This window comes from Sapajus apella, unplaced genomic scaffold (assembly GCF_009761245.1).
Source record: "Sapajus apella isolate SASKATOON/1434 unplaced genomic scaffold, GSC_monkey_1.0 scaffold14, whole genome shotgun sequence".
Taxonomy (NCBI): Eukaryota; Metazoa; Chordata; class Mammalia; order Primates; family Cebidae; genus Sapajus; species Sapajus apella.
Window position 1 is genome coordinate 26117740 of NW_022436954.1, and position 19853 is coordinate 26137592.

Below are 19853 nucleotides of genomic sequence, written 5' to 3' on the forward strand. Positions count from 1 at the left end.
AATACATGAATATGGGAAAGAAAATTCAGGTGGGGTCTGTCAACTAATGACTCTATTGATGAACAGTAATGTGTGGTTCCCTCATCATAAATAGTAATGAGATGCTCCTGATTATGAACTTCAAGGCACATCTGAAGCCAGTAGAAAATTAAGCACAAGGCAACAATCTTACCCTGGCAGGTGTACTCATGCCTCCATCTATACTCTGTACCAACGTGCAAAAGGCCAGAGGCTGGGCACATATTACACCGTTATTTTAGAGACCCACCAATACAAATGGGAAAACAAAGGAAGAGTCCAAAAGAATAAAGGGAAAGCAGAATATAAAACAAAACATCTCTTACAAAATAGAAAAGAACCTAAACTCCTTTATTGTTTTTCATCAGGATGAAATAAAAAACAACATACATTTCTAGCATCAAATATACACTGCACTTTAAGTTACGAGCTTTTATCAACAGCCTTTTCTAACATTTAAAAGGCACAGAACTCTTTATTATCACCAAAAAAGTTGGTAGTATAAGCATCTAGATTTCTATATATTATTAAATTCCCCTAGGTATAGCCCTTTGCAGTGAATATTAAAGGAAGTATTTGGAAGGAAGTAGGAAAGGTTTGGGAATTCTTGTTGGCTACAAAGCTTTAAAAGAGAGATGAATTGTGTTCCATGCAGCAGTAATAGAAGTATGTCTTAATAGCTATCATTTCTCCTTGACAAATTCTCACCTAAAGGAGAAGGGAGCACATCTATCCTAAAAACTGCACATAATTTTTAAAATGTGGGTTCAGATTATAAACAAAGATACCACAAAGGATGCCTTAACAAAAACAGGTCTATGTCCTTCCCTAAAGAGACTTATGATTTACATTTTTTTTTTTTTTGAGACAGAGTTTTGCTGTTGTCACCCAGGCTGGAGTGCAGTGGCGCAGTCTCAGCTCACTGCAGCCTCCACCTCCTTGGGTCAAGCAATTCTCCTGCCTCAGCCTCCCAAGTAGCTGGGATTACAGGCGCATACAACCATACCTGACTAATTTTTGTAGTTTTAGTAGAGAGAGGGTTTCACCATGCAGCCTGGTCTCAAACTCTTAACCTCAAGTGATCTGCCTGCCTCAGCCTCCCAAAGTGCTGGGATTACCAGGCATGAGTCACTGTACCAGCTGTAATTTACATATTCTGTACAAGACTCCATTTTTGTAATAGCAATAACTCAGATTTTTATGTTATACTACACTTATGCAAGATGTTAACATTGCAGAAGGCTGGACCAAGGAATTATGGGAACTCCCTATATACCTCTTTGGAACCTCCTGTGAATTAACCCTGTGAATCTATAATTATTTTTTAGCTTAAAAAGGGGGAATGGAAACAGAGAAGAAGGATAAGCCAATTAAAACAAAAGATATTTAGGAAAAGAAAATTATCACTAAAAGTTTACCAAGAATGTTGGAATCAGCTGTGTTGTTCTCCCCTACAGAAAGCTCTGGGAGAGGGACTAATAGTAACCTATAAAATTATATGCATAAACAGAAACTTTCCTCTTGAAAAATTTGCTTCCCTTCCCTGTTCATTCACCCAAGCTACTGTAATAAGGTTTCTTTTTTTATTAATTTCTTTTTTTTTTTTTTTTTTTTGAGACAAAGTCTCGCTCTATCGCCAGGCTGGAGGGCAGTGGCACGATCCTGGCTCCCGGTAACTCCTGTTTCCCGGTTTCAAGCAATTCTCCTGCCTCAGCCTCCCGAGTAGCTGGGACTACAGGCACGCACCACCACACCCGGCTAACTTTTTGTACTTTTAGTAGAGATGGGGTTTCAACATGTTGGCCAGAATGGTCTTGATCTCTTGACCTCATCATCCGCCCGCCTTGGCCTCCCAAAGTGCTGGGATTACAGGCCACTGCGCCCGGCCTGTGATGAGGTTTCTTGAGGCTATCATTCATTAAGCCCTTCTGTTCATCAGCAGATTTCATAAAATCCATTTTATTTTCCCAAATATACTCTTCCTCCTAGCTGTTTAAGTCAATCCAGAAATGTCTGCATTGACTCACTGAGGCAGGTCAACTAAGTATTAGATTGTTTTCAGTTACACAGTTATTAATTCTTTTAAAGAACCATGCAAACCAGTTAAGCTTGAACTCTCCCCACTCTACCTATCATTTTTAAAAAACATATTAACTGTGTGCATGGAATCTGTAGGATACACTTACAAGACAAATCGCACAAAATCCATTTTTTGAAATCAGAAAGACTGCCTTTTCACTACCATTTTTGCTTCTTTGGCTTTTGTTTGTTTGTTTGTTTTTATGAATTTAGAGTTGTATGGAATTACAAGTAAACTCCCTACCTTCACCCCCTAACAAAACAAAAGTATAAGCACACTAACTGACCTCTAAACATTTATCAAGAAAACTTTACCATACGCATATTTCAACCATGTCCAAAACTGATCTCCTAGATTCATAAATGCTATCAACTATATCCATGAGTTATGGACAGTAACAGCAAGTAATTCAGTGAACATTTTTTTCAAGATGCCTGATAAAACTGTGAATCCATAAAGCAGTAGGGTTTCTGAGTCAACTTGATAGCTCTATAATCACGCAATATTTCGATCATAAAAGATTTATTAGCTCACACATAATCCCACCCTCGCATAAGATAACAATGTCCCACTAATGTTTGCTTTATCTATACTGCATACTATGACACAAAGGCATCCACCCTTAATTAAAGTTGTCCCCTTCTCTCCAACTTCCTGAGCCTGTTAGCCACCTGCACAGTGCACAGGCCTTTAAACAATACCAAGAAACCTACTCTAAAGCAAAACCCACACAGCTGGTTAGCAGCAGGTGTAAACCAACTGAACTAAATCACCTAGGAGTTCATTTCTAAGTGTTTCAAAATGTCAGATCTTGCAAATAAGATCAACCTTTATTTCACTTGGCATTCTCTTAAAAGAAGTGAGATTTTAGATTTGTTTCCCATCTATTTTGAATTCTAAATTCCTAAGACTGTGGAATAATAAATAAGCTGTAAGAGGTAACACAATGCTTCCCCAGCTTTCAATTTCACTCAATATTTTAATTTTGCCTCAATGTACAAAACATAACATAATCATGCACATACATATATACATAATTTCTTTTTGCCAATATGGTTTCTATACTCAAAGGCAGAAATTAAGAATCAGGCTAAGTGCAATAGCTCATGCCTGTAACCCCAGCACTTTGGAAGAACAAAGATCACTTTGGAGATGACTTTAGCCTAGTAGTTCAGGACCACCTGGGCAGTATAGTGAGACCTCATCTCTACAAAAAATTAAATAAGTAGCTGAGCATGGTGGTGTCCACCTGTGGTCCTAGCTACTCAGGAGGCTGAAGAGGGAGGATCACTTGAACCTAGAAGGTGGAGGCTGAGTTGAGACAAGATCATGCCATTGCACTCCAGCCTGGGCAACAGAGCAAGACCCTGTCTCCAAAAAAACAAACAAACAAAACAAACAAACAAAAAACAATCACAAACTCATTTCCTTCTCTAAAAATAAAATATTTAAGTGAATTTTTTCTAGCACAGCATTGCAAAACTTTTTTTTATCCATTTTGTTTTCAAGCAAAGAATCCACCTTAAATCAAAGAGCATGAAGCTTTTATAGGAAGATACCAGTCATTCTGGTCAGGTGGCCATATCTAACTAATTGCTTTAAGTAAAAAATGTCAAGTCACTTGTCATGTTCTTCTCTTGACAATCCATCATTGTCAAGAGTGCTTCTTTCTATATATTTCCTCTTCCTTCCCCTTTTCTTTGCCAGTTTCAGTTGTGGCTCCTATTGTGGAATTCACTTAACAAGCCAAACATCTCCCTGTCCAACACAATTTATATTATTTCCTCAAAAATCTGCCACTTAGTAAAATAGTAATCATTGTCTATGCTTACCCTAATGCTCTGAAAAGTTGCCATTGACATTATTTCAAACACTTGTTAACTCACCGAGTGACAATAAAGTTTAAGCTGTTACTCCATTTATAAAATGAGGATGGAAACACTTGAAAGCTGCACAACATTTCTTGAAATGCGCTGTCATGAGTTCACAGAACAGTGTTTCTCCTCTGTCTCCCTCCAACCCACCATGTCGACAGAGCCCACAGCTGTGTTACCCTTGTCAAGTTATGTAAACTTTCCTGACCCTGAGTAGTTTAAATGTAAAAATAGAGATTGGGCTTGAGGTTGGTTTCCATCTTTTTTTCCCAATTATGTTTCCTTGTTTGTCCAGTTACTATGCCAGGATATCCCATTATTAAGTATTTGTCTTTCCCATAAAATAAAGGTTGTTTCATTCTGTAATTACACTGACTTATATTCTTTAATTTTGTATGTTTTTTTTTTTTTTAATTTAGGGAAGGGTAAATCAATATGCTCTTGTAGGAGATTCAAAATCTTGAATTTGATTTTGCCTCAAGGCTTAAAAATGGGTTGAGCAACTTATAACTGTGATTTCTTAATAAACTTTTAAGAAAAGCTGAAGGTGGGAAGAATGTAAGGCATGTTCATCTGCAACCAAAAGTTGCTTCATTCTATCGTATATGTTATTTAAGGCAGTGGTCCTCAACCTTTTTGGCACCAGAGACTAGTTTCGTGGAAGACGTTTTCCACGGACCAGAGTGAGGGGGATGGTTTTGAGGCGAAACTGTTCTACCTGAGATCAACATGCATTAGATTCTCATAAGGAGCGCGCAACCTAGCTCCCTCACATTCGCAGGTTACAATAGGGTTCGCACTCCTAGAATAATCTAATGGTACGCAGCAGATCTGACAGGAGGCGGAGCTCAGGCAGTAATGCTTGCCCACCTGCGGCTCACCTCCTGTTGTGAAGCCCTGTTTCTAACAGACTGCTGATCCCTGTCCTCGGGCCCAGGGATTGGCAATCCCTGCTTTAAGGACAAGATCTATGTCTGATTTTTTTTCTAATTCTTCACATGGCTTTGTGTATAGTAGATACTCAATAAATCAGTTTACTATTTTATATTTAGTTTCAATGCTGAGGACTTTGGGAAATCAGGGACATTGTATGAGATCACTGTAAGTCTAATGCTCTCCTAATGGTATAGCAAGGACTTGAAGTCTTAAAACCCATTTTCAAACATGCTACTAATTTCTAGTCTCCTCAAGAGACAACTAACCCATTCAGCAACTAATTGCTATGCTAAAAATTGCATTTTTTTATGTTAGTAAAATCCAAAGGCTAAAACACATCTAAACCTACCCATGATTTCTATTTTTGCATTTCTTATTTTGTATTTACAATGGAGACATCCAATATATCAACTTTATGACAGTTGTCCTTATTGTTACTGTAATTTCAAGTATCTTATATATAACACATAAATAGTTTAGGGAAATAACCTAATATCCTTTTGCAGATTAAAAAAATCATCATGGTAGGAATTAGAAGAGATGATGATGCTTTTTTTAAGGATGGATCGACATTTCAAATGATGAGAATCAACCAAGCAATTGAGCTACACACATCTGTTTAAGAAAAAATCAACCCTGAAAATATGCACTAAAATTCCGCAAAAAAATTAAAGTAGTCACCCACACACCCACCCACCCACCCACCCACACACACACACACACATATATATTCGATTGCATTTTAGGTTCTGGGGTACATGTAAAGAACATGCAGGATTGTTGCATATGTACATACATGGCAATGTAGTTTGCTGCCTCCATCCCTATCACCTATATCTGGCATTTCTCCCCATGTTATCCCTCCCTAAAGTAGTCACTTATACAAATAAATTTATAGCATCTCCATCATTAGGTAAGACTATATACATTCTATACACTAGACATTTTAATCCATTAATCCTTACAATAAGGTAGTTATTACTCCCATTTTAGAGGTAAAACAACTGACATTCAAAAACAAAAGGTCACAGAACTGAAACTCAAACCCAGATTTGCCTACCTCTGATCACGACATTTTATCATCTAAATATGGAAACTGATCAAATGACCAACAATAGTGGAAGGTTAGGTAAATTACGTTACATTTACTTAACATCATATTATACTACTATTAGAAATTATAGGTTGGGCGAGGTGGCTTACACCTGTAATCCTAGCACTTTGGAAGGCCAAGACAGGCAGATCACCCAAGGTCAGGAGTTTGAGACCAGCCTGGCCAACATGGCAAAACCCCATCTCTACTAAAAATACAAAAATTAGCTGGGTGTGGTGGCATGTGCCTATAATCCCAGCTATTCAGGAGGCTGAGGTAGGAGAATAGCTTGAACCCGCGAAGTAGAGGTTGCAGTGAGCCAAGATTGTGCCATTGCATTCCAGCATGGGAGATAGAGCAGGACTCCGTCAAAAAAAAGAAAGAGGGAAGGGAAGGGGATGGAAGGGGAGAAAGAAAGAAAGAGAGAAAGAAAGGAAGGAAGGAAAGAAGGAGGGAAAGGAAAGGAAAGGAAATAAATTATAAAGGTAGTTTTGCGATCAAGATCACTATGGAATATTAATCTTTTCCTTGGCTGAACACTTTATATATATTATCTAATTTAATCTTTTCCCAACAACTTTTTGAAATAATTATTTCTATTATCCTCATTTCAGAGATAGAGAAACAGAGGCTTAAGGATTAAGATGACTCTACCTGAAAAATAGCAGAGCTGACAGAAAAAACCGGGTGAGCTTGACCCCAAAGCCCATTTTTTTAATCATTACACTGTATTATTACAGTGTAATTTATATCAGTAGCTGTCTGATATAAAGTTGGTAGAGGGCCTTGAATAATTACAACTCCTTCCTTCTGAGCCTTGCATTAAAGGAAATGAGACCACAGAAGAGCACTTCAAAGTTAAAATGAATAGCATTGGTATTCGTGGTCTCTTGTTTTAGGACAAATAAATTCTAATTCGATTCGAAATAGTATTTATTTAAACCATAGAAACTATATGTATTTCTTCTGTGTTTTTCTAAAATGTTTTTAATTTTAAAAAATCAAGTTTTGACCAGATTTCTTTTTATCTTTACAAAAGGTGAATTGTGTTGCCATTGTTGCTAGTAGTGAAATAGTTAAACCCTGAGGGTATACCCTGGTGGATATCTCCCTCAACCATCTAAAGAGAGAGAGAGAGAGAGAGAAAAAAGGTCACAGTCAGTTACTCCCATTAGATCAGTGTTCATGAGAACATCTGTAGGCACACATACACACTCTCTTTACAGTCAGCCTTCTGCTTGCCACAGTCACAGTGGACAGTCAGTGAATCTTCCCCAAGTGCTGACAATTAAAACGTGGTTTAGCAGCAAAGATTCAGAGAGGTGTGAGCAGCCCCTCTGGCCTTCAGGTAGGTCTGATACCTTCATTTCTACCAAAGCTAAAAAATGGGAGCCTATGTTTGTAAACTTTAAAGGAATGAAGATGCCACACTTTGGCAGTGTGTTAGTTACAGGTGGATTGGGAGTCTAGGTAGGAAAGGGATGAGTAAAATTTGGAAAATGTGGGGCTTTCTGTTCTCTGGCTGCTTCGGGGACTTAATTCTTAGGCCTTTAGAGCACTATTATTAGTGCATAAATCATTCTCTGGCCTAAGTATAGGAAGGAAGACTTAATCCTGGTTTTACTGCCAGCAAAAATAAAATAGTGTATGCCTTAAACCTGATTAACTGTGCAAGATAGTGTTATTCACACACTAAATGCCTGAAGTTACATGAGGTTACCGGTTACTCTGGAGCAATCAGGAAACTATGGCTAGCACGGATCAGCTAGATTTAATGCTTCAGAGTACAGTATCTTTCTTTGGAAAAGAAAGTCGGTTCAGATATGGGTAACTATAAACCCAGACCTCATACTATGAGTCCTTTTATGGCATCACAGTGAATAAATGAAAATCTCCCTGCTGAAGAATGTTAGCATGGGGTTGGGAAAATTGTATATGTTTATTGGTCCTATATTTCTGTCCTTTACAAAAAGTCTTTAATGTGTTGACCTTGAAACCTCCTTCAGCTGAAGAACAGGGTCTCACTTTTTAAAATCTTCCTGTTTTTATGTAGCCTATTAAAAGGAAAAGACTTCAGTAGGTTATTTTAGATATAGTATAATCATTTAAAAACTCCTTTTAAAAACCAGGGTGTGACTAATACACTCATATTGAAACCATGGAAGAGATACAATAATCTACTCCAGTGAAAAACATATTCAAGTCAATAGAGCAAAATTTCAAAAAACTAAATGTGGCAAAATAATATAAAAACACTTCAATGATCCTGTTTATTCTTCAAATGCATACATCATCTGGTTAAAGTGTATAATCTAAAAATTAATTACTCACACTTGAACTGTGTTACAAGAGGAGGTAATTCGTCTTAGCAATAAGAAATTTTACCACTGTTTTTAGGGCCTTAAAATAATGAAGTGAGCCAAAAACAGAGCATCAAAGGGAAAACAGGTCAAAAGCCAGATTTCAAAAATCTTTAGGGGCCTAGATTAAGCTACAAAAATTGACAATCCTCCTTACAACTTGCCCAAGAAAATGTTTCTGTGTAATCTACAATAATCATGTTTTCACTTATATGAGAAGCCAAAATTCCTACAATAACCTTAAAATGAAACCAAGGGGTGACAACGAAAACTGTTTTAAAAGCCAGTGTTCTTGAAAAATCCCTTTGGATCTAGAATCCATTACCACTGTATGGCTTGCTGTGTATCTCAGTAACTGCCATCACAGGTGTTTGAAACAAGCAGGCCTTGGCTTAGGTGTTTGGCTCCTCCCAAAATGGGACAATTCTCTGATCCTAATCTCTCAGACTGAGTGTAATCACCTATAGTTTTCTGAAGTGAGGCTCAATAATGTCTCCTTTTAGTTTCTATGAATAGCATTTTTCATAGTTGCTCAGATGCCTTCTCTCACTAGTCTTGGGTAGGCCATGAATGAATAAAACACTGCCCAGATTATTTTATAAGCTGGGCAGGTTGCTGAATGTACAACTGAGGGTATAATTGAATGTAGACTGCTTTCATAACTTTGATAATAATCCTTCTCAGATACCATTTCCTCGCCTGCTTTAATCACCCACCAGATAACTGTTTAAAAATCACCCCTGTAGGAGTCTCCCAAGTAAACTAAAAATAATAACTACAAGAGATTATTTAGCAATTAATTACAGCTGAACTACAGAAATTATTTAAAGCAAAAAACAAAAACCCACCAACATCTCATTAGAGTGACCAGAGATTCTAAATAGTCCAAGGAATCTTTGCAGGAAGAATAAAGATAAATTGGATAAATTATAGTATCAACTAGCATTTATTGTTTATGTGCCATGCACTGTTCCATGAGATTTACATGTGCTATCTCATTTATTTCTCAAAACAGCACAGTGCATAGATACTAAGATTATCCTCATTTTGTAGATAAAAAGAACAGAGAGAAAAATAACTTGCCCAACATGGTTACACAGCAACTAAGTGTTAGAGCCCAATTTGGACTCCAAGAATTAAAGTTAGGGCCTGCATATTTAATGAAGGTTAGAGAAAGGGTGACAAAAATAAAACATTAAATATCTTCTGCTAATAAATTAACTACTACCAGCACCCTCATCATATGTTTATACAATTCTTTTTAGTTCAAAAGTTTATCTATCTATACCCACTGACCTGATTCCCAGGTCCTAAAGCCCCCTTCTCACCCTCTCCAACCTTATCAACTCCCATTACTGGCAGGTGGTTATGCACTAGATCTTATTTTTGGTAAATTTAAAAATAATCATAATAATAACTTTTATCTACTGTGTGCAAGTCCTTGTTCTAAGTACTTTACATATATTAAATTATGGATCATAACTTACACCCATATATGAGGTTGGTAAAATTATCAGTTTTCAGATGAGGAAACTGAGGCACACAGAGATTAAATAACTTGCCCAAAGTCATGTAGTTAGTGGCAGAGCCAGGATTTGAATCCAGCCAGTAAGCTTTCAGAGTCCATACTCTTAGCCATTATTTGTACTGCTTCTGAAGCATATTAAGAAGTAACTCTCAAAAGTCAAGGAATCTGTACTGTTTTGTTTCCTTTAACATTCGTTGTACAGGACTTTACGCTGCAAACAGGGAGCGTATTTCACATCTCTCTAAGGTAAACAATAATAAAATAGAAATTTATCAAGCTTACTTCATCTAGTAAATATTCTTTTAGTTGTAACACAAATATGAAATCCTGAATAATTCAAACACCTCTCTGCTTAGTCCCTGCTTACTACAGAATCATTAAAGAATTACCTAAAAGTTCTTGGACTGGAAATATGTGAAAAAGCCACTAACTCTATTTCCCTGGAATGAAGATGAAAATGAGATGTGTTTAGGAACCTTCTCTGCCTCCCTAAAAGAACCCTAAAAACAGCAGTAAAAATAGTGAAGAAAACAAAGGGCCTTTAAAGTGCACTCACTAAAAACTAGTGACTATATTTCAATTGTTAACGGTAGAAGTAAAAATCACTAACGGGCAATGTCTCCCCTGCACTAGGGATTCAGAGACCCATCTTTCGGTACTTTAAGACAGTTACGGCTTTTGTAACCCTGGTGTCCCCTTCAACCTCCTGCCACAGCACCTCCAGAGTCCTCGAAGGTGCAATTCTGAGTCGCGCTCCAAAGCGTCCAGACAGGCAGGACACCCTAACGACACTTCTGCCGGGAGTCCCTTCAGACTGCGGTCTCCAGGCAACCGCACTTCAACGGAAGCAGTTGTGCTTCCTACCGGGTCACCTGTTCAAAAGTCCCCAGGAGTGGCTCCAGCAATAGCAGAGTAGAGGTTTGCCCGACACCGCTCCGGCCGCTGCAGCCTTCCCGCAACCCGATGTTGGGTCGGTGTCAGCTACTCTCACCTCCCATTCCCTAGTTTTCCGCCTTGGCTCCCATCTAGTCACTTCGCACCTTCGGCTAGTCTTTGTTCAGAGACACATTCCAGGAATCCCCTCTCCCAGAGCAACAAAGACAGATTTCCAAAGCCACACAACCATAGAGAAAGGATTCCTGGGAAATGTGGTTCTTTCCGCTGACGCGTGGTGACTCTTTAAGGAAAAGAACTACAACTCCCGGAAATCCTAGGGAGAATAGTCCGTGGCTACAACATGTCCCAGATCCTTGGATGGTATAGGCAGGAAAGGTTCTGTGGCTCTTTACTGACCTAATTCCTCGGATTTTGCCCTTTCAGTCCCACTGCAAGCGTGTGGGAGGACTTAAAAAATGCTATTTACATGTGAAGGTATCTAAATACGGTGATTTATATGAAGTGATCGCTAAGTCATTTTATTTTATAATTCTTTCAGACAAAAACCTACGTACCATCAGAAAATATGTCACTGCAGATGGTAACAGTCAGTAATAACATAGCCTTAATTCAACCAGGCTTCTCGCTGATGAATTTTGATGGGCAGGTTTTCTTCTTTGGCCAAAAAGGCTGGCCCAAGAGATCCTGCCCTACTGGAGTTTTCCATTTGGAGGTAAACCGTAACCATATCAAATTGAAGCCTACAATTTTCTCTAAAGATTCCTGCTACCTCCCGCCTCTTCGCTACCCAGCAACTTGCACATTCAAAGGCAGCTCGGAGTCTGAAAAGCATCAATACATCATCCATGGAGGGAAAACACCAAACAATGAGCTTTCAGATAAGATTTATGTCATGTCTGTTGTTTCCAAGAACAACAAGAAGGTTACTTTTCGCTGCACGGAGAAAGACTTGGTAGGAGATGTTCCTGAAGCCAGATATGGTCATTCCATTAATGTGGTATATAGCCGAGGGAAAAGTATGGGTGTTCTTTTTGGAGGACGCTCATACATGCCTTCTACCCACAGAACCACAGAAAAATGGAATAGTGTAGCTGACTGCCTGCCCCATGTTTTCCTGGTGGATTTTGAATTCGGGTGTGCTACATCATACATTCTTCCAGAACTTCAGGATGGGCTGTCTTTTCATGTCTCTATTGCCAAAAATGACACCATCTATATTTTAGGAGGACATTCACTTGCCAATAATATCCGCCCTGCCAACCTGTACAGAATAAGGGTTGATCTTCCCCTGGGTAGCCCAGCTGTGAATTGCACAGTCTTGCCAGGAGGAATCTCTGTCTCCAGTGCAATCCTGACTCAAACTAACAATGATGAATTTGTTATTGTTGGTGGATATCAGCTTGAAAATCAAAAAAGAATGATCTGCAACATTATCTCTTTAGAGGAAAACAAGATAGAAATTCGTGGGATGGAGACCCCAGATTGGACCCCAGACATTAAGCACAGCAAGATATGGTTTGGAAGCAACATGGGAAATGGAACTGTTTTTCTTGGCATACCAGGAGACAATAAACAAGTTGTTTCAGAAGCATTCTATTTCTATACGTTGAAATGTGCTGAAGATGATATGAATGAAGAGCAGACAACATTCACAAACAGTCAGACATCAACAGAAGATCCAGGGGACTCCACTCCCTTTGAAGATTCCGAAGAATTTTGTTTCAGTGCAGAAGCAAATAGTTTTGATGGTGATGATGAATTTGACACCTATAATGAAGATGATGAGGAAGATGAGTCTGAGACAGGCTACTGGATTACGTGCTGCCCTACTTGTGATGTGGATATCAACACTTGGGTGCCATTTTATTCAACCGAGCTCAACAAACCTGCCATGATCTACTGTTCTCATGGGGATGGGCACTGGGTCCATGCTCAGTGCATGGATCTGGCAGAACGCACGCTCATCCATTTGTCAGCAGGAAGCAACAAGTATTACTGCAATGAGCATGTGGAGATAGCAAGAGCTCTACACACCCCCCAAAGAGTTCTACCCTTAAAAAAGCCTCCAATGAAATCCCTCCATAAAAAAGGTTCTGGAAAAATCTTGACTCCTGCCAAGAAATCCTTTCTTAGAAGGTTGTTTGATTAGTTTTACAAAAGTTTTTCAGATTCAGGTGTTTGGAACTTTTGAATCTGCTTTAAAAATCATAACATTGATTTTAAAAATATGTTTCTATTTTTGTTTATTTAAAATGCCTATGTTTTCTTTAGTTACATGAATTAAGAGCCAGAAAAAATATGTTTATAATGCAATGATAAATAAAGACACTCTAGAACCTATACATTTTGAAAATATTTTACTCAAATACTCAATTTACTCATTTATCCTTAACTGAGAATTTCCTATCTGAATTTTTACATACCCAGAGGCAGTAACAATCATTGACATATGTTTGTACTTCTTATATGAGTCTTGGTAACAAATAACCTATAGAGTGGTTATGACAAATTTAGCCAATAAAGAAATTAACATGAAAAATAATTAAATTAATTATTTTGTGCAATAAAACAATTCAGCAGTTTGCCAAAACTTAAAAGCAAGATCATCTACATCCCATACCAGTGTTCTTTATATACCTTTAAGCAACCCCTTAGATTATGCCTGTGAACAATTTAGTTCCTTAAAGCTTTACAGATATAAATATACATGTAGATATAGATGATGTTCTCCACTGACATGAAGGAAGAAATAAAGAATCTACATCAAGTTTGATATGTTTTCCCGAATTATTTGCATGCATTTTCTTTAAGGATTTCCCTTCCCCATTATATGATGCATGAATGATGTGCCAAAGTCAGTCATTTGAACTAATAATTTGTGGGAGTTTTTGTGGAAAACTGAAGCCTACTGCTACTTAGAACTCTGGAAAAAGTAAGACCAAATAAATATCATAGAGATGAATAATATTGGTTATTTCCCAAACTAATATAAGTTTAAAGAATTTCCTGACATTTACAGGCAGAATATTTAAATAGAGGAAAAGAAATGTATTTGTGTGCATGTGTGTGTATAGTTAACACACATGTGGAGGTTGCTGCCAGTGAATGTTAAAAAGTCAGTGATCTTGCCAAGGTTTAATTAGATACTTACTAGGATGAAATTAGTCAAAATGACTATTAATTTTAAGGTTTCAAGACATCAGTTAATAACCAGATGACTTTAGAAACAAATGCCTTTCCTCCTGGAATATTTTCCTGAAAAAATCACTTTTCTGGAAAAGCCTTATCCTAAGAGCTTCAGTCACAGTTACAGTGAAGACTCTTACTCTTCACTGAAAGTCTACGGTGTATAAGGTACTAATAGCAAATTTAGGGGAAACATGAACTATACAAGAGATGAAAAGCAGGAGCGCAAGTTCTGCTGATAGTTCCATGTCTTAGATACTGAAGCTAACTTAGATAAACTGAATCACGTTCACCCTGTTTCAATAATGTTGCTCACTGAATATTCCTTTTGAACAATTGTTTCACATTGATTTTTTTGTTGTTTCCATCACCTATATAAAAATGATAAAATATAAAAATCTTCTGTTTGTATTGATTTACTCAAATTATTAAGATATAAATAACCTAAATAAAGGCAAAATTAAACTAATTTTTTCAGGATCACTCCACTTTGATTTTTTTTCTATCTGTTAGTAGAAAAATGGCACAAGTTGGAGCAAAAACATCCTTTACAGAGTCCAAAAGTGAAATTTCCCCAAGGTGTAGATATATTCTCTCTTCCTGATTTGTCTGCAGAGATTCAGTGGCTAAGGAATTATTACCACATATTTATTTTGTAGCCAATGAAATCCAAATATGGTAATCTAAGTGATTCAACTGTGAAGTCACTGAATTTCATAGTCAAACTCAGATCTCACCAGCATAGCTGCTTTTGGGGTGTGTGTGTGTGTGTGTGTGTGTGTGTGTCTATGTGTGCATGTTTTAAAAGCATGCAGTTTGGTTATAGATTATATGTTTGAGTAAAACATATAATTTGAGTAAAATTAAGTCTTTTTTTGTCATCTGAGCAATGAGTTTATTTGATGTGACTTTAAGATACTGTGTCACTGCTTTTCTAATAAGCAAATGCAAACATTCAAATGAGCCACGTTAAAAGAACAGACACCTATTTCAACAATACTGCCTTTCCCTAAAATGTTTCAGTGACTCACATTTCAGTCAATCACCTTTAAAATATATGGTTCATTTCCTTGAAGATGTTCAACAGCTGTCCCTCTTTCTTCACTAAAGATGGATTTAATTTCTGGAAGCAGGCAAGTGTCATTCAAAGACTAGCACAGTGAGATTTTTCAGTATTACACTACCACTTTAGGTCAAAACAAAAATGTGAATACAAGCTAACAAAATGGATTTTCTGATATGGCTTATGAATGGGTTTTAAAGGAAAGTCACAAAATTGTTTGTACAAGACTATAAGAGTAGTGTCAAGAAATAAGTATATGGTTTCCCAAGGTAATCATTTTAGGGGACTATACACATCTATAAGTACAGGTGAGTTCAGTGTGTTAGGGGAAAGGGAAGGTATAAAGAAAAAGAAATTGTTATTCCAAAGGCACTGGGGAGAGATGAAGCTTGTCACATCTGAGGAACTGAAAGGTCAGCCAAACATGGTAAACAAGTAGGGGTGGGGTGCCATGAGCCCAGAGAGGAAGGCAAGGGCCAGGGATTCAATTTTTCATCAGTAAAATAAAATCACATTCTGCTCTGCCTATGTTGGTGAGCAGTTATAAGGGCCAAGCACAGCTTTTATAAACTAAAAAATAACATATGCTCTTGTTGTGTGTTCAAAAACATAGTTTCATTATTCTCTATCACTGTGAAATACATCCAGACACTCTGCATAAAAATTATTTAAGAGGGTATTTGCCAGAGATTTTACCATAATAAACATATGTAATTACAAATTCCAACTGACAAATACAAAATCTAGACCACACATCATCAAGGACTATGTAAAAATATTTTAGGTAGCCTGAAGGAAGGAAAACTAATGGTCTTGAATAATGGTTAACAAGATGATCAATAAAACAATCTAGATTCAAAGATATAATTGATGGTATGTGATCTCATCTTGCACTGAAAATCAAATTATGAGATCAGATTTCTCAGAAATAATATTCTTTTTCATAGACCATAGATTGATAAAATGAAGTACTCGAAGTTTGGTTAAGAGATAAATCAGTCATTTAGAGTAGTATGAATGGTCCATTCACCTGTTCCCTCCTGGCTTATTTTAGCCCCACCATTTTCTTCACACTTTATGCTCAATTTCCAAAATACCAAACTGATAACCCTCCTAGTGAGTACTCCTGGTTGTTTAAAACCCCAGAGCCTTTGAGCAACCTGTTCCCTTGCAGGGAAGACTTTCCCCCTTGGGCTTTGCACGTCCTGCTAACGCCCTAGTCCACCTGGCCCAGTTCTATTCACTGTTTACATCCTAGTTTAGATACCTCCTCACTCCAGAAGCCTTCTCTGAACCCCACTACCTTTTACAGATTACATACTCAATGCAAGAAATAAACCTGGCTGTATTTTTCTCTAATTCAGCCTACATTGTAGTCTGCATCTCTTTGTATGCTGAAAATATAATTTCAGCAATTTTAGAATTCTCCCTCTTTTCATCCAAGTTCCGTGGAGAAAAAGAATGTGGAATTGTCAGAAGAGGGAGTGAAGAAGGGTGAAGTATCTTGTTCCTATGGTCATTCCTCTTTATCTTCAGCTACAACATCCACCTGTCATGATCAGACCTGGCGGACGACTCCTGAATTGCACATCAGTCTTTACTACAAGTCGTCCCTATGTCTAGCCCTCTTTAAGCTGCTTTCTGGTCTCTGGTTGAGAGAGACCTTCTTTTCCCAACATGGCCACAGTTCTCTTTTTGGGACCATCTAGGAACTTGTCTATTTCTGTAACTTTCTTGGGCACATCCTAGTACTCTTGCAGCTTGCTGGACCACTGATTCTAGTCCGAACTATCACCAGCTAACCACACATAACTACCATTTCATCTCTGGATGTTACTGGTTTCCTGGGCTCTATCAGGGAAGTAAGATGCACATCCTCTCTCCTCCTGATGCCAAGAAACTAAACTGGGATTCCTAGTGTTCTCCCCAACTCCACAGCTCAGCCCAAGGTATAAAGTATGAAGAACTCTTTTCCTGGGGACACACAGTGTCTGCTCACTCCATCTTTGTCTCAAATTCACTTCTCAAAAATGTTTATATGGGAATGGAAACAGTTTCTTGTCAATAAATAAATATTTATTGCATGAAATAATGAATATTGAATGATTGAGGGCATTATAGAATAGCTCTTACTCATCAGATATTCTTCAAAACATAATGCTAGTATTTTCCATTTCCCCATGAAGCATCGATTTGTTTTCTTTTTTTAATTTTCTTTTTCATTTTTTAGAGATAGACTATCACTCTATTACAAAGGCTAGAATTCAGTGGCACCATCATGGCTCTCTGCAACCTCTAACTCCTGGGCTCGAGAAATCCTACCTCAGCTCCCGAGTAGCTAGAGTTTCAGGTGCATACTACCATACCCAGCTAATTTTATTTTTTACAGAGATGGGGTCTCCCCATCTTCCCCATGCTGATCTTGAACTCCTGGCCTGAAGCAATCCTCCTGCCTCAGTCTCCAAAAGTGCTAGGGTTATAGGAATAAGCCAGTGCACCCAGCTCCCAAAGCATAGATTTTTCATGCTCAAATTTTGGATAAAAGGAATATCTAAGAGGAAAATTAGTCAAGTACTATCTCACAGTATTATATAGCACAGAGTCCGTCATATTCCCCTTCATGCTGCTTCAATACCATATAATTATTTCTGTGGTTACATATTCTAAGTGTCTGACTTTTCCAACAAACTATGAGTTCCATGAGTAGTAGAACAATGTTTTTTATAACTTTTTATGACAAGTACTTAAAATAATGCCTGGTATACCTTAGGCAAAGTGTTGTTAAGCTGAACTGAATTAAATACATTACTGAGTTGCATCTGCTTTTTATTGTGAGTAACCAAAGTGGCATATACTTTATCTAGCATAACACTAATTATACTTTGCTACATTTGTTATAATCACTTATTGTTTATCTTTTCCTCCTTTTATTTCTTAATTCCATCATGACAGAGATCATCTTAAATGTTTATTATTGAATCTCCAGTATCCAGCAGAGTGCCTAGTGCTAAATATACGTATGTTTATATAGATATTGCATACACACACACACGCACACACACAAACACACACATATACACACACACAGGGAGAGAGAGAGTAAAAACTTAAAGCAACTAAAGAAGTAAGGGATATGAGCTTAAATGAGACTAACAAACTTCTGATGGATGGCAAAGGTAAGAATAGGAAAATATATAGCAGAGTAATTAACACTAGCTACTGTAACAAAAACTCTCAAACACTTCTAAAGTTTATTTCTTGCTCATGGAAAATCCAATGCAGGTGTTCTTATCAGGCTATTCACCTGAGTGGCTCTCCAAGATTTGCCTCAGGGATCCAGGCTTTTTCTATTTGGCAACTCAGCCATCTTTATCTCCACTATGTGTCTCTAAAACTTCAGATACAAAAAGAATAAAAGAAAGAAAGGGAAAGAGAACACCTAGGGAAGGCATTTTTACTTGTAAGTGTTTCAGCCTGCAAATAATACATCATTTTCTCTGACTTCCATTGGCAAAAGCTAGTCGCATGGCTTCTCCTAAATGCAGGCTGGGAAATGTAGTTTAACTCCCTGCCTATAAAAGGAAATTGTATGTGATGAGCATTTAGCCAGCATCTGACAAGTATATATTTTAAACATCCCAGCTGCAATAGCCCCATTTACCCTGAAACAGTAATGAAGGATACTAGAATAGGTCTTCTAAGCTAGAAACAAAAATACATGTCGCATGATATGGTTTGGCTGTGTACACACTCAGATCTTTTATTGGATTCTCCACATGTTATGAAGGGAAATGGTGGAGGTAATTGAATCAGGGGAGCAGGTCTTCCCTTGCTTTTTTCAAGATAGTGAATAAGTCTCACGAGATCGGATGGCTTTATAAGGCGGGATTTCCCTGTACAAGCTCTCTCCTTGCCTGCTGCCATCCATATAAGACATGACTTGCTCCTCCTTGCCTTCTGCCGTGATTATGAGGCCTCCCTAGCCACGTGGAACTGTAAATTCATTAAATGCTATTTCCTGTATAAATTACCTAGTCTGAGGTATGTCTTTATCAGCAGTGTGAAAACTAATACACTGTATATATTTGTTGCCACTGCTTTTATTACCTTTTGCCTTTACTATTAACCAACCTCCTAATGGGTCTTCCTGCCTTTACCTTGTCTCCTTCCAGTCCTCTGCCTGTTCGGAGACCACGGTGAACATTCTAAAATAAAAATCTGATGTTTCATTGATGAAAACTCTTCAGTGGTTTCCCATCGTCCATGAAAAAAAAAATCCAAACGCCTCACTATGGCAAGATGTGATTCTGTAGGCCCATCTTTCCCTTCTACACACACCCTGGTACTTATTCTCTATCAATGCTGGAAACCTTCCACCTGAAAAGTCCTTCTCCCTGGTTAATAACTACCATCTTTCATGATTTAGTTGTTCTCTATAAGGCTTTCAGTCTAAAAAGTGTGGAATATTCACCTCTCTGTCCAAACTATCTTTTTATAGTACCTATCAACTTATAAACATTTATTTATATGCCTGATCTTCAAATAAAGAAGCTATTTGACGGTGGGCTTTTTAAAAGAAAGGAAAGTTTATTTCTCAGTTTCATTTCCTTAACAGAAAGCATCGCTTCTGGTACATTATAGTTGTTCGACAAATTTTCATTGAATTGAATTAAGTTCACTCTATAGGGGCTGAAATTCATTCACTTCTGCAGCTATTGTCTTACTATTTTTCTAATTCTTTAATGCACGAAGGAGGAGCTGTGGAAATAAATTATGTGTTCTAAATATCTTGACCAATTAAAATATCTCACAGAACTT

The 19853-nt window shown here is 37.6% G+C and overlaps 2 protein-coding genes across 9 annotated transcripts in view; one reads left to right on the forward strand and one right to left on the reverse strand.

Moving 5' to 3' along the window:
* Positions 1-11087, reverse strand: part of IFTAP (intraflagellar transport associated protein) — a 99670-nt gene extending 88583 nt beyond the window's left edge. For 2 of the 8 annotated variants that reach the window (XR_004270172.1, XM_032282307.1), the window contains exon 1: positions 10881-11031. The gene's annotated coding sequence lies outside the window, so the exon portion shown is untranslated. Of the gene's footprint in view, positions 1-10607 lie in introns of all 8 variants that reach the window. The other 6 variants (XM_032282306.1, XM_032282300.1, XM_032282305.1 and 3 more) reach the window with 6 other exon arrangements.
* On the forward strand, positions 7224-13553 carry RAG2 (recombination activating 2). Its single transcript, XM_032282299.1, has 2 exons — positions 7224-7349; positions 11325-13553. The coding sequence occupies exon 2, from the start codon at positions 11352-11354 to the stop codon at positions 12933-12935; it is 1584 nt and encodes a 527-aa protein (XP_032138190.1). The 5' UTR covers positions 7224-7349; positions 11325-11351; the 3' UTR covers positions 12936-13553.
* Positions 13554-19853: the final 6300 nt, after the last annotated feature.